Genomic DNA, 16,172 nt, shown 5'->3' with positions numbered 1-16,172 from the left:
TTTACGTGTATATAACCTATGAACAGTGTATACATAGTCAAGATTTGCAGTTTGTATTATCTATGTCAAAGTTAGTCTTTATAAATCAGCTGCATAGTGACTGATCTTGCAAACAAATGCACTTAGTCTGTTAAAGGAGTGGTTTACCTTCAAACTAGTTGTTTTCAGATAGATCACCACAAAGGACTTTTTTCAATGACTTTCTATTTTCTATGTGTGACTGTTTTTCTAATATTGAAGTGTAAAGTGTCATGTTTAACATTCTGTGGATACATTTAGTTGATACATTTCTTATCTTTGTCCCTGCTGAGCAGAATCTCTGGATTTCATTACAGGCAGCTGTTAGACTTGATACAATAGTTGCCAATGCTGCTGAGAAATGTATCAACTAAATGTTGCAAAATTGTAACAGTTTAGAGTCTGCACCAGAATTACTGAGCTGCCAGATTCAAACACCAGAGACAGGAACATTCAACTTTAAACTTAGATTTTGGAAAAACATTAAAAAATAAATAATGGAAAGTAATTGAAAAAAAGTTTTTATTTCTGGGGAACAATCTAAAAACAACTGAATTGAAAAAAGTGTTTGGAAGGTGAACAACCCCTTTAATGAACCTTCCTGCCAAGTATACAATGCTGCTAAGTAATAATACTTTGTGTTTTACGTTTATCAAGTGCCTTATGATATTTATTGCTTGACATGGGAGATGATGCCTGGAATGTAATATTTAAAAGGCCCGGAAACTAAATGAAAAATGTGAAAATCTTCTGTAAGTGTACACGGAGAGGCCCATTTATCATAGGTCGAATTTCGAATTCATGTAAAAAAAAATTATATTTAAATAAACTCACAATTAGACTGGGAGGTAAAGAAAAAATTTGAATGTCTAATATTCGCTCAAATGATTCCAACCCGAAAATCTGAATCGTATTCGATTCGTACGAATTGAGTTTTTCGGAAAAAAAAACTTGAATGTCAGGAAGGCTATTAATATATCCAATAGATCTCTGCCATTTAACCAATATTCAAATTAGGACTGATTCCATGGTCGAGGTGTGATAAATCACATTCAAATTTACATTCAAATAGGGGGATTAAAAGTCAAATGTATGAATTTTGACACTCGAAAATTAGAATTTACTATTTGACCCTTGATAAATCTGCCCCTTGGGGTCATATCTACAACATTCATTTTATTCTTTACAGAATGTGCACAACTTGCTTAAAATTTAGACAAGCAAACTTTTACAGGTACTGGTACGGCATCTGTAATCCGGAAACCCCTGCAGGTGCGTCAGTGCAAGGGAATCATTCATTTTTGTGGTTAGAAGCTTTATAAAGGAAAACCTATTATTTTTAAAAAATATATAATTTAAAGAGATAAGCTGTCAAAAATATTGTCTTGATGCACAATGACTGTATATATAAAACGGATTCACTTAGTAAGCATGTGTTGTGATAATTATTATGATCATATCCATACAATGTGAATTTCCATTCCAAGCGACACCTTTGCTATTAGTCTTGGTAAATAAGTGGTTGAGAGGAGTCAAGTGTAAAGCTGTGTCAACATGACACTGTACACTGTGTTTCCTAAAACCCTTTGTACTGGTCTGTGGACTCAATTAGTTTACAGATGCAAAGGGAATTTCTTACAAAGTTACACTTTTGTGCAATCCCTGTCCCTTCTTCCAAACAGCACCAAAGATGCCCCTAAGAATGACCCTGCTCCCCATTGCTAACCTAAAAAGGTACAGTGCAAACCAGGCACCATGGCTGTCCACTTCCTATCCCTGGCAGAGATTGCATACACACTTAGAGATAGTGACATCATAAAATAACCATTATTATTATCTATCATAACAGTGTCTTTAAATGCTATTTAGAATTTTGCCATAAAAGTATTTGCCTGATGCTTTTACATTACCTTTCTTACGACCCTGTTGCCATATTTGTGCAGCAGTAGTCCGTTAGCATTAGAAACAGGTTAGAAGGGACAGTCAGGTTTAGGAACTTCAAGTGACAATTACTTACAAAAGCAGAACTATCATTGAAAAATGATCAACATGACCTATAAGTAACGTTTAAATTGATTAATATCTTGAAAGGAAAATTTTTTGAGTCAGTATCACTTTAAAGCAACAGATCGGCTACAAGTGCCCGTGCTCTTGTTTGTCGATCAGTACCAGTGGCAAGAAGTGAAGCAGCCAGATATGGCACTGATACTACACAGCTCTTCCTTTTCAGTTCAGTAATGGGTTAGCGGTGCCATATAAGTGCTGCTGTATTGCTGGTTGTAGCTGAGGCTTATTCATCATTGTTTGTATAAAGAAAAGCAGGATCTAAAAGGTCTACTACTACATACTGCTTGGAGAATGCTTTTACCCCAGCAGGCTAACTAGAAATTCTAGACTGCAGGTTTTACACGCTCCTTCTCATATCTAGTTGTTTTGTCATCACTGATTCAAACAATGCAATACATTATTATAATCATTTATTTATTTATATAGTATTCTGCAGTGCTTTGCAGAGATAATACATAATTCCCAGCACTTCCTGCCCCAGTGAAGTTTACAATCTAACACACATTAGGTCAATTTTATCAGGAGCCAGTTAAGCTGGCTGTATGTTTTCGAGTGTGGGTGTAAATTGGAGTACCTGGAGCAAGCCCATAGACATGGGGAGAACATACAAACTCCTTGCAGATAGTGCCCTGGCTGGAATCAAACATAGGACCCCAGCACTGCACGGATGAATGATCAGCTTAAGCTCATTTCTAAAAAAAAAAAAAGACGAATAGGTAGAAGAGTGATTCTAATGGGAGATTCAGCAAAACACGTGTTTAGACACTGCCAGCATCGATGCATCCTTATCAGTAACAACAATGTGGCAAACGCCACAGATTGGTATGGCATGTTTTTTTCATACTGTCGTTGACATTCAGGCACATAGGAGGAAAATTGGTGCAGTGTATGGAATGGGTAGCAGTATCAGTCCAGGAAGCCAAGGTCTGTGGCTTCTGAATACTGTGGGTGTAAAATCCGCGTTGCTAGCCGCTCTATATCATCCAGACTGAGAAGGGATAAGCTACGTTCATAGTCCTAAAAGTAAACAGATCTTAGATTAACACTTAAGAGCTCATATTGGCCGTTACAAGCACACATCTAGTTAATAATTTCAACCTGATATACAGCAGCAATAGGTGTCTGACCATAACTTACCCAAACACCTCCACTTTTACTACTGTAGGTAACAGAGGGGAGGGGCCTCACAACAGATAGCACCGGGTGGAAGGAACAAACCCAGGGGCTAAGGTGGCAGGTTTAGTAATACAGGCAAGTCTGAAGCACCCCTGGACCTGCCTGACCCATATGTCCTATGGATTTCAGCTGCACATAACCATTTTGGTGGAGCTATTGATCACAATCCATAACATTCCCTACTTCTCATTTTTCATTATCTTTATCAATACGGATTAATGAAACCTCCTCACCTTCTGTACATATTCCAGCACTCTCTCTGCATCAGCTGGGCTGAAATGCTTCCTCAAGATGACACTAAGTGATTTCCATGCTGTATTATTCCCACTGTTGCCCTCTGGAGCCACCTGCTCTTTCACCATGAGGTTTAGCCTTGATCCAGGACCAATAGAGTAATGTGAGAGGCAATGCTCATCTATTGGAAAGAGAATGGTTTGTAAAACTGCTGGTTTGTCCCTGAAATGCATGTATGAGGCAAGACGTAATCCAATAAGCCATATTACTTCCCTAACTGAGGAACAGTCTGTACCCTTTTGGATAGATGGAAAGTCTAGTGACAATTAGGGAGGGGCGAATTTAACCCATTTTGCTTTGCCAAAAATTTGTCAAAATCCATTAAAGTCTATGGACGACAAATTTTTTTTGATACGCAATGTTTTTTTCCTCCCATTAAAGTCTATGGGCATCATTTCCGTGGAGGAACACAGCGAAAAAATTTGCTCATACCTAATGATTATAAAATTTTATCCCAGAGTAAAAAGAAAGCAAGGTTCAAAGGAGAGTGATTGGCGGTGGCTTTTTACCTGCTAAGGCTTTGCCTCTGAATAATAAACGTTGCTGTGACACTGGAACTTTCAGCTTTTCTTCCACTAGTCGTTTCACTGCTAGGACTGTGTCCCCTTCAGAGACCTGCCACGTGGAGAATCTTCATTAGGCAGGATTCATAATTAACAATACTAATGTTTTACTTTATATATAACATTTTAATTAGCAGTAGGACATACTGCAGCAATGCCACTTTCTAATCGAAAGTGCTCGTCTTAATATTTTTATTTTACTTTAAAGACTACGTCTCACTAGCAGCTTCAGTGTAGCTTATGCAAAACTCCTTGTAGTAAATGGCAGTTTTAAACAAAATGTCATACTTGCAATAACGGCATCATTACCAACCAATGCTAGCTACTGATCAAATCTTAAGTATGCAAGACTTTTGGTACCTAACTGCATACCAACCAGCCTAAACTGAATCCCACTCAATGTCATAATCCTAAATAAATAAACTAAATAAATAAATTAAAAGTTAAATTGTGAGTAGCATCTTGCTAGATACATGTATTATAATATTGTATGAGATCCTGTAATTCCAGAAAAGGACTGCCTGGTGACCAATGTATACATTTCCTATACATACCTCCTACACCCCAGTCCCTTCCCAGAGGCACCATCTCTCCCTACTATACCTGCTATCACACAGTCACACTCCCTTCCCAGAGACTATTATCCACTGTTACTATAGACACCATCTCTCCCTACTATACCTGCTATCCCACAGTCACACTCCCTTCCCAGAGACTATTATCCACTGTTACTATAGACACCATCTCTCCCTACTATACCTGCTATCCCACAGTCACAGTCCCTTCCCAGAGACTATTATCCCACTGCTACTATAGGCACCATCTCTCCCTACTATACCTGCTATCCCACAGTCACACTCCCTTCCCAGAGACTATTATCCCACTGCTACTATAGGCACCATCTCTCCCTACTATACCTGCTATCCTACAGTCACACTCCCTTCCCAGAGACTATTATCCCACTGTTACTATAGACACCATCTCTCTCTACTATACCTGCTATCCCACAGCCACTCCCACAGCCACTCTCCCTTCCCAGAGACTATTATCCCCACTGTTACTATAGACACCACATTAAACACTACAGTCATGCCTCCCACTAAACACAATCAATAAATACCCTTTCTGTAATTCCACTGGCAGTAACTGGCTATACACGCAGCTATAATATACTGGACCTGAATATTGGCCTCTTTTCCTTTCAGTGCTTTCACCGTCAGCTGCATCTCTGAAGCTAGCCGAGATAACCATAGAGATTAGTAACTCCCTGTAGCAAGAGCGCCCTTGTTAAAACATAAACACCGGCGAGTCCTCCAACAGGGATCAAACGTAAAACACTAGGTGGCATGACAGCCTCAGAGTCCTCATCTCTATGGCAAAAAAAACAAAAAACCTTACCGCGCGCTTGAAATGGTGCTGGTAGGGGGCTTACTAGCCGCAAATGACTCGTCTCTATGGTGAAACACATCATTGTTGTGCGCCTGTAATGGCGCTGGTTTAGAGACCTGTTTGGTGGGTTATGTTTGCAGTGAAGGGGGTACATAATTTAACACATAATCGTCATGGTTGGTACGCGACTAATAATTTGTCTGCGCTATATAAATAAATGATGATTTTTGGTAGGGCAGAGAGTATTTGGCTGTTACCATCAGCTTATTGCACCAGACTTGCCAGTTTGTCCTTTTTATTGGAGTCGCCCTGATTCTTTCATCTGTACTTTTTTTAATGATCCATTGCCATTTGCTTGGGTGGGATAGGGCTGAGGCACACCCAGTATATAAAGGAAACGTATTGTGTAAGAACAGGAATGTGCCAGTGCATTATAATCTTTTAAATCTAGGACTGTCCTTAAAAAAAAAATACAAGGGGGGCAGCAGGAGCACTCCAGGCTAAAAAAATATGTTTAAATACAATGGAAGTGCAACTAGGGTTGTCACCCGGCCGGTATTTTACCGGCCTAGCCGGTAAAATACCGGCTAAGGCCGGGGCCAGTATTACAAATTTACCGGCAATGTAGCTGCCGGTAAATTTGTAATACGCTTAAAAAGACTCCTCGGCCTGCCCCCAATACCCTGGAACTTAACCTTTCTATTGCATCTTGAAGTGTCCGTGGCGCGGCCCCACCCCTTTGTGTCCCCGTCCCCACCAGCCGGTAAAGAATTTTAGAAAAGGTGGCAACCCTAAGCGCAACTAACATCTTATTAATCAATGCTAGGCTTGCCACTTGGCCGGTATTTTACCGGCCTGGCCGGTAAAAATGATGGTTGATCTCAATGTTATTAATAGGGAAAAAAGATAACTATATAGGAAGGCCGGTATTTTTTTCCAGAAAAGGTGGTGACCCTAATCAATGCACATTCCGTGGTCCCCTGTCTCACAAGTAATTCAGTAGATATGCAAGTGCATGTGTGAATAAAAACAAGGGTTTTTAGTTACAAAGTTATGATGTTAATATTGGTAAGCCACCATACCACGTCAAGGTAAACCCCATACAGTGGTCCCTAACTGTTTACCTCTGGTCATAGTGTAAAAGTAATAATCCTTGGGAGCAGCGTCTCCTGACCTCGGCTTTGGTTTTAATCATAGGACTTGATCCTCCCCTGCCACTGACTAATGCGGCTTTTAAGAGAGAGTGATTGCCCCATTTTTTAAAGGCATGGGGCCACTTTAGTTGAAGGGGCGGGTAGGGGGTGCTACAAACCACTTTGAAGCAGCGCCTGCTTCTAGCTACAAAACAAAAATACAAGGGGGGCAGCGGGAATCTCTTGGACTTGGACTTGGGAATCACTTAAGCTGGCCATAGATGCAAAGATCCGATCGTACGAGTCAACGTACGACCCGCCACTAACCATTCAGATCAAAGTCTTACCATTCCGACCAAATAAAGTAAAGATCAGATGAGCCAATGTTCTGCCCCTGACAGCAATCGTACGATAGTTATGTCTGACAAAGCTAGTGACAGTCTCCCACTGAAAATCGTACGATCGGCAATACATGCAGAGATATTATCAGCAGGCGAACGAAAATTTCTAACCTGTCCGATCGTCCAAGCGACGATCTCCGTCAGACGATAAATGTCGGGACTCTCCACACACTGTCCGAAAGTCGTACGAATCCACGATTCGTACGATCGGATCGTTGCGTCTATGGCCAGCTTAATGCTGGGTCCAATGGGATGAATTCAACTGATCAAAATGATTCTTCTACCCAAGCTGAGATACATCTTGCTCCAAGCCCCCTACTAGTGGCTAAGAGGTTTTTACCAAGCTGGAATCACTATTCCGGCAGTTGGTGTGGGCCAGATCCAGACCTAAATTAATCTTGACTACTCTTACCAGAGATAAGGGCAAAGGTGGAGAAGCCTTTCCCAATCTATACTTGTATTATTTGGCAGCACAGTTGAGTCATTTTGCTTTCTGGAAGAGTCACACCACCAAACTTTGTTTCAACTGCATAAACACCTTTCAGGTATCTCAGCTACTCCTTTACAATGGCTTCTCATTAAAAAAAACCACCAAGCTTAGCATATCATAATGTAGTACTGCAACACACTCAATTGTTATGGCTGCAGGTAGTAAAAATGTTTCAGTTTGCTGGGTTCTTTTCGCAAACCTCACTATGGCGTAATTAATGTTTTCCAGGAGTTGCGAAACTAGGAAAAAAAACAATATGGGAAAATTGTGGAAACCATAATATTAGCCGTGTGTGGCAAAATGGGGAAATGGTTACGTTTGATACTCTTAAGCAAGCTTTCCACCTCCCCAGTAAGCAAAGGTTGCGATATTTACAGGTAAAGAGGAACCTAACAACACAACACACTAGATGGTCTATTCCAATATCTTCTACTTAATTATAGAACAAGTAATGTGTGGGTCCTCTAATGGTCTTATATCATCTTTATATGCTGGTGTGCACAATAAATTGAGGGCCACATGGGAACTTCACCTGGGGTCCCTAAATGATGCCAACTAGGAAGAGCTCCTGGTCTCCCCACTATGGTTTCTCTTAATTACAGGGACTGAATGATTCAATTATATTTTGTTCATCGAGCATATTACACTCCTGATAAGCGATAATTATGATATTCGATAAACTAGATTCAGTTCTAGAAAAGAACATTCCAAGAACTCCCCGCACCTGCCTACTGACTGTAGGGCTTAAAGAATTACTCTGCCGATGTTTATTTGTTAGTGAATGGTTTATTCTTAGCCAAAAAATTAAAAACACGGAAATGGGAAGAGACACTGTCTCTTACTTTTGCACAATGGCATTAGCGCTCTGAAGCGAGTGAGTATTTGATATTGCAATCAGGGAGAAATGACCAGTTTATTGTGAGAGCTGTGATCAGAGAGAAGACGGGATCTGTCGGGTGAGCTCCGCCATTGCCGCATCATATTGGTTTGTTATCACAATGGTTATCTGAAGTTAATCATCAATGCACATTGGAAAATTTAATATATACAGCTAGAGGCTCCAACAAGAAATATAAAAACATCTAGAGTAAATGGTTGGAGCTAGCCACTTAATGGAAATTACTCTGCAGCTTTAAAACAATAAGGAAAAGAAATGAGAGATACCAATGATGTTTGATTATTATGATGTACAGTAGCTATTTTCTTACAAGATTGTATACCACAGGCTATTTAAATGTGCCTATTATTTCTACTGTATGAAGCTTACCAATGTGATATAAATAAGGAATAAACCCCTTTTTAATAACCGATGACACAGCCTCAATAATAGTCACTAATTACTCTGTAATCCGTGAGAAAATAAAGTGCATTCGGCAGCCCTATGGTACTGTATGCAAGCCTTTTTATTTAATTTGAGGGTGATACTATCATATAACAGGTCTTATCTTCATCTCACAACGTTTTTAGGAGTACTTTTGCCAGAAGCCCAGTTGATACCCTCAGCATAGGAAGAGTGCTGTTCAGTTACAGTGTATGGCAATGGACATATACTGTTACAGGCGGGAGAAGGTTAGTTAAGATGGCTATAAGAGACACTCCTTGTGGAGGTCTTGCCCCCAATATGCCCTCTTTGGATGGACAACATAAGGCTCATCCAAGCGGTGGCCCTAGGGCCAAACAATCAGATTACAACTTCGTGAATATGAGCTCAACATCAACTAGCCAATGTGGTCCTCAAAACGATGGCGACATCAAACCTGCCCATTTTCTGCCCAGATATTGGTCGGGTGGGCCGAAAGGAGGACCCCATGCAGATAATCTGAAAAGACCTCAAATCAGCATCTTAAATCTGCCCGTGTATGTCCACATTTACAGAATATAGACTAAACTGTTAGCAAAGGGCTAGAATTTAGTGTGTACAAAAGTGACATCGATGTAGATTTAAGGATGCAGCCAAGGTACACAGATTAACCTAAATATTAGTGGGAACATGGAAAGGCATATAATGTAGCCTAATGATCAAGGGGAAAGTTCACCTTTGCCTTATTGCTCTATTCCTTTACTCTTGCATGTAATGTCTACTTTAAGACATGAAGAGTTTCCATGCAATGATATTGGGGTCTGAGTAATTGTGTCCATTAGACACAAATGGGTGGATCTCTGTCTTAAGCAGGCTGTCCAGATCAAAACTAGACAGCTGTCAATCCTAGCTATTTTAATAAGGAATATTCATTTTATTATATATTGACTGCTGTATGGCTATGTCATGTCCCCATTTCTTTTTAGTTGGGTAATATTGAAAACACTAAAAGCTAAATAAAAAAGAACAACCACTGCACAAAGCACCATCAGCTGTAAAGTGACATGACCAATGTAATTCTGCTTAACACTAATGGCCTGACCAAATCCAAATTCTCCTGTGCTGTAATCTTGAATAGAATGCTATTTTGAATCTCAGTCCAGTCCAGATAAAATCATGGCTGTTCCCAGTTGTTTACATTAGGATAAATGTCCTGATTAATATAGTTCCCTATTAGTAACCCACTTTAACCCCACCTTTTTCAACCCGGGCCAAGGTGGAACATTTCTACTTGTGCCTGACGTGAGTTATTTGGGAGCGTCAGTGATGACCTCAAATTGATATAGGTTTGGCATAACAATATCTCACCAAGAATTGACATCTTCTAGTGGTTTTCAGCCAGAGAGGAAAGAGAAAGAACCCCATGAGTAAAGATGGGCATAGATCCGCTAATTGGCCATGGTTTCTAAGATTGAAAAACCATCCTAGGAGACTGAATGTCCACTAAACACCACCCTTGGGGGTTTATTTTGATTTTTTGCCATCTATGGCATCTTACTGCAGCCCCTGCAGTATATATTTGACAATAGCATCTCTCCATCTGCTTACTAAGGTCAGGGAACCCAGCAAGCAGGAAATAGATACTAATAAAGATGGATTTTTATTACCATTGGTTAAATACAAAATCCAAGCAGAATGAATCACAAGTCATAAAAATGTAATTGTAATTGCAAAGCAGCGCAGAAGGGCATTGTCCCCATCATCCTAAAATGTAATTCAAAAGTAAAATTTCCTTGTAACTTAACAGGGAGCCAAGATATTGGAATATCATTATTCCATTTCTTTATAAGTGTAAGAAAGAGATAAAGCCACACAGGGTCGAACTGGGGGGCCCAGGGGCCACTGGGGCTGCTGCTTCGTGGCCCACCATCACTCCCCGGGCCTCCCACCCCATTTGCAAAGTGTCCTCTGGTCCCCCTCTACCTACCTTCTATTTCGTTTAGCCGCGGTGAGGGCCAGGGAGGGAAGTTGGCTTCCATGCAAGGACTGGCTGGGTTTTTTCCCTGTATCCTGCTGGCCCAGTCCAACACTGAAGCCACATGTAGTGATAGGTGAATCTTTCCCGTTTTTTTTCCCAAAGAAAAATTGCGAAACAGCAAAAAATCGGAGAAAAATTTGCAAACGCATTGAAATCAATGGGTGTCAAAATTATTTTGACGTGCAACAATTTTTACACGAGTGACAATTTTTATACACGTGACTATTTCAACAGTGAATCTTTGCCATGGTTTTGCAAAACATTCGCGGGCGGTGAAATGCAAAAATTCATCGCAAATCCATGCCTGGCGAATAAATTCGCCCATCACTAGCCATGGAATGAAACTGACCTTGAAAGCAAAGTCATTCTAATTTGCCCACTGCAGTGCCTTCTCCATTACTGCCACTAGATGGCAGTCATGTAACAGACATAGTATTACAGCACTAGGGAATACTTACTGCCCCATAGCCATTTATTATAGTACTGTAAAAGATGTGCCATGTTACATACAGCACTGTACAAAGATATTTATTGCAGCTGAGTACCACAATTAAGGCCCTTGTTGCCTTGCAATAAGATAACAAAACTGAACGGGTGCTGAATTGTGGGAATATTTCCCTGGTCATCTAAACCATAGTAAGCAATCAGCAGTTCACTTTTACTGTACTATTACACAGTTAGAACAATGAAAGCTAGTACAGATATGGGATCCATTATCCGGAAACTCTATTCAGAAAGCTCCAAATTATGGAAAGGCAGTCTCCCATAGACTCCATTTTATCAAAATAATCTTAATACATTTTTAAAAAATGATTTCCTTTTTCTCTGTAATAATAAAACAGTAGCTTGTACTCGCTCCAATATATAATTTATCCTTATTGGAAGCAAAAGCAGCTTATTGTGTTTATTTAATATTTACGTTATTTCCTAGTAGACATAAGGGATGAAGATCCCGAGCATTCTGGATAATGTCCCACACCTGTATTGGATTGGTAAATGTATGTTGCGATTAAGCTTCTAATTGGTTATGCCCATGCACTAATCAGGCACAGTAGGTTTGAATTTAGAGGGTCATACTAGAGCACATATAAATTCAAATTGTCCCTATTTAGGTTGAACAGCATTGTCTACAATGGATGTTGGTTATCGAAACAGTGGAGAAAGTTCAGCCATTCATCCTGTGTCCTACATTCCCAAGCTGAATTCCAAACTAAATCGGAACCCAAATGAATCATCTCTGGGTGCCTCTAGTTGCCATAGCTGAACAAAAATAACAAATAAAAAAACAAACAAATAATAAGTGATACCTATATTGGCTAACAATAAAAATACAGTGCAAGCATCGTCAGACGAAGGGGCCTTGGTGCTCCGAAAGCTTGCAATGTATTTTTATTGTTAGACAATACAGGTATTATTTCTACAATACTTTTTGTATTTGTTTTTTTTTTTTATTTGTTAGTTTTGATACTGGCTAACACGGTACCACAGTTTTTGTTTTGTGCATAGCTGAAAACAAAGCCTTTGTCCCAATCCTGCAAGAAAAAAAAATACTGGGATCTGGGCAGTTTCTATGTGAAGGATGGATTCAGAGCATCCCTGGTGGGAAGTGAGACAGGAATGAGAATTCCTGGAAAGCCACATTACAATAATAATTTCCCTGGCCCAGTTCAGCTGTAGGAGAGTTGTATAAAACTGACACATGATTTAGACAGCATTTCTCTGCTATGTAGGTGGTCCAAAATTACCGCAGTGGAAAAAACAAATGTAAGGGAGTCACACAAACACAAATAAGGGGGTAAGCTCCCCACCTTCAAAAGAATTGGTGTTTGCGCGACTCCCTTAAATTTGCTTTTCCTACTTGATTGACGTGTGCTGATCGTCTAGGGGCTCTGCACCACCAGGCAGGAATATCATAGGAAAGTACAGGAGCTGTGGAAATTTTCTGTATTGGACTGCCAAATTTACAGCAGGGCACACAGAAAATAAGGAGACGATCTGATGCAATCATAAGAGTTGTACTACTGCACAATAAATGGTGGCGGTTAGTCTAAATCAGGGCTGTCCAACTGGCGGGCCGCATGCAGCCCGCGACCCCCCCTTATATGGCTCTCCACATCAAAGTCTGCCTGCTGTGTCTGTTTACCATATGTAAATTTAAAAGGTATCACTATAGAGATTGACTGCCCCCTGCATTGTTTAAACCTCAAATTCAGACTAATCCCCTGTAGTGTTCACACCTGTGATCCCCCTGTATTGTACACATTTGTGACACCTCTATTGTTTATACCCTAAAACCCTGTACTGTTCACACCTGAGACCCAGACTGAAACTGCCCACATTGTTCTCCTGTTCACAGTTTATTCAAAATGGGGCACCAGCACTGTGTAACTGTATGTAGTACATATTAGACTTGATTAGGTCCTGATTCCTGTCTCCTGCTCTGTTCTGCCTTCTATATGCTCCCTGTGTGTGTCATCAGGGCCGCCATCAGGGGGGGACAGGGGGGACAAGCGTACCGGGCCCGGGCATGAAGGGGGGCCCGGCAGCGCTGCATTTTTTGAAGATACGGGCCCCCCTTACGAGCGCCCGAGCCGTACGTCTTGCCTCTTGCGTGCCGAATGCGGAAGTGCCGAAAAGCCGAAGCCGATGCGCCGAAAAGACCCGAAGTCACGGAAAAAGCCGAAGTCACGAAGCGCCGAAAAGACCCGAAGTCACGAAAACAGCCGAAGCCGAAGTCCTGAAGCAGCGCAAAGACCCGAAGTCACGAAAAGAGCCGAAATTGAAGTCCTGAAGCGGTGAAAAGACCCGAAGTCACGAAAGGAGGCGAAGTGGAAGTACTGAAGCCATGAGTTCAATCCTACTGAACACCAGTTTGTGGTTTTTTTTTTTTTTTTAATCCCCTGGCCACCAATGTATTATTTTAATATTCTATAGGCCCCTGCCTCCAATCTTTTTTTAAAACTTTTTTTTGGGGCCCCAATTTTTTTTTTAACTCGTAAGGGGCCCCTTGCCACCATTGTTTTTTTTTTTTTTTAAATTTTAAATTTTTTTAATTTTTTTAAATTGTAAGGGGGCCCCTGCCACCAGTTTTTTTTTTTTTTTCAAAAAAAAATTTTTTTTTCAAAAATTTTTTGGGGCCCCAATTTGTTTTTAACTTATAAGGGGGCCCCTGCCGCCAATGGTTTTTTTTTCAAAAAAAATTTTTTTTTTTCAAATTTTTTTTGGGGCCCCAATTTGTTTTTAACTTATAAGGGGGCCCCTGCCACCAATGTTTGTTTATTTTTTAGTTTTTTTAAAAAAATTTTGTTGGGGCCCCAAGTTTTTTTTAACTTATAAGGGGGCCCCTGCCACCAATGTTTTTTTTTTTTGGGGCCCCAATTTTTTATAAGGGGGCCCTGACCATCAATAGCTTTTTACAACTTGTGTGGGGGGGGTTACTTTTTTAGCGCTGATGTCTGTGTGGTCTTTTAACTGCGATGTGGAGTGGGCGGGATATGGGGTGGAGCTTGGTCGTCAGTGTGGGCGGGGCCCAGGGGGCCCCAAAAATTTTGTTGTACGGGGCCCCGTGATTTCTAATGGCGGCCCTGTGTGTCATACTTTGGTATTTGTTCTGGGGGTTTGTTAGCATTTGAAAATTATTGTTAGTGGCCCCTAAGGTGTTTAATCATATGCTGGGGTACTGTATTATACACAGGGGAGGAGGAGGCATATGGATTTATGTCTTATATGCTTTTTTCACATATGAGTGACATCCTTGCCAGGGCAGGCACAAGGTAGTTTGGCACCCTAGGCAAGAGCTTCACTCAGTGCCCCCTGTCCTGCATTACCATTTCCCCCCTTATCATGATGGTTTTTAAATAAAGAGAGCAAGAAAGTGTACAACATTTTTTCATTTATATTACTGCTCCCTGTACCTGTACCAGCAAGTCCAGCAGCCATCCATAATACAGCCCCCCCTGTACCTGTGCAAGCAAGATGAGCAGCCATTCATCATACAGCCCACCTGCAGCCATCATATTGCCCCCAATCTTCACCTGTGCCAGCAGCAGCCAAAAATAAATCTGATCACATCATATTGCCCCCAAGTATTTATGTACCTGTGCCAGCGCCCAGCAGCAACAGCAAACATATGGGCCCCAAATCTGTACCTGGCTGTGCCAGCAGGAAGCTTCACACTTTACAGTAATATAAAGAATGTCTTCAGTTCAGTGAAACTGTGCAAGGCTGAGAGCAGCGAGAGCCACACCACATAGGCCGCCAGCTCTCTGCCTCTCTCTGTCTCCCAACACATCAGTGATGTCATTGACACGTGTACGCACATCGCGCTGCACCGCACAGAATGAGCTATTACTTGCCGGCAAGAGGGAGAAGGGGAAGGAGATGGATTCCACCCAACTGGGTGACCATGATTACTGAAACAAATTATTAAATAAACGCTTGAAATAAACGAATAAATTAAAAAATGAAAAAAAATCCCCTTAAAAGTGCGCCCCTCAATGATGGCGCCCTAGACAGCCGCCTACTCTGCCTACCCCTAGTTCCGGCCCTGATCCCTGCAGTGAGCACCAACCATTTGGCTTTTTGGTGTGATATTAATATGGACATGGCCTTGCCGTAACATGGGTGTGGTTTAAAGTGGGTGTGGTCTAAAAACAGGGAGTGGCTAACACTGGCTTCCGTTATCGGCCCTCCACCATGTAGATTAGAAAAATTCCGGCCCTCTGTACCATAGAAGTTGGACAGCATTGGTCTAAATGGCAATACCCAAAGGAGGCACAGTCACCTATAACATGGTATAAGGGTTGCCACCATTTTCAGAAAAAAATACCGGCCTTCCTATCTGTTTATCTTTTTTCCCTATTAATAACATTGGGATTAACCATCATTTTTTAAAAAAAAAAAATTAAAATACCGGCCAGGTGGCAACCCTACCTGGTATACATTTTTGCCACAGAAAACATCTGCTGTGCCATTAGCCAGAGAATAAAGCCCATAGGATTCCATGTTATCTAAATGATACTGTGGATTCAGCAAGCTATGGAGAATGAACAGGGGCCAGGGTTAAACAGGGCTAACAGGATACCTGGAGTAAACCCCAGCGAAAAAGCTGAGTGGGACACTGACTGATGCTGACAGTGGGGTCTCGGTTAGGATTGGATAATATAGATGTTGCAATCTCCTTTCTTCTTTGTTGGCGGGAGAGTATTTCTTACAATGTCCATCTGGCCAGTTTTACTAGGACAGTAAATGAGAATTTACCCCAGAAACTCAATAGGGCTTCAGCTATTAACCCCTCTTGTGCT

The 16,172-nt window shown here is 41.1% G+C and overlaps 1 protein-coding gene across 1 annotated transcript; it reads right to left on the bottom strand.

The window, feature by feature from the left end:
- Nucleotides 1-2,478: 2,478 nt before the first annotated feature.
- Nucleotides 2,479-5,483, bottom strand: LOC108699967 (ubiquitin-like protein 4A). Its single transcript, XM_018232735.2, has 4 exons — nt 5,297-5,483; nt 4,065-4,170; nt 3,495-3,676; nt 2,479-3,102 (listed from the first exon to the last, which is right to left on the bottom strand). The coding sequence occupies exons 1-4, from the start codon at nt 5,342-5,344 to the stop codon at nt 2,992-2,994; spliced, it is 447 nt and encodes a 148-aa protein (XP_018088224.1). The 5' UTR covers nt 5,345-5,483; the 3' UTR covers nt 2,479-2,991.
- Between the last annotated feature and the right edge of the window lie 10,689 nt (nt 5,484-16,172).

The sequence above is a fragment of the Xenopus laevis genome, chromosome 8S, assembly GCF_017654675.1.
Source record: "Xenopus laevis strain J_2021 chromosome 8S, Xenopus_laevis_v10.1, whole genome shotgun sequence".
Taxonomy (NCBI): domain Eukaryota; kingdom Metazoa; phylum Chordata; class Amphibia; order Anura; family Pipidae; genus Xenopus; species Xenopus laevis.
The sequence above is the reverse complement of the archived record's forward strand: the minus strand, read 5'-3'. Positions and strand labels throughout refer to the sequence as shown.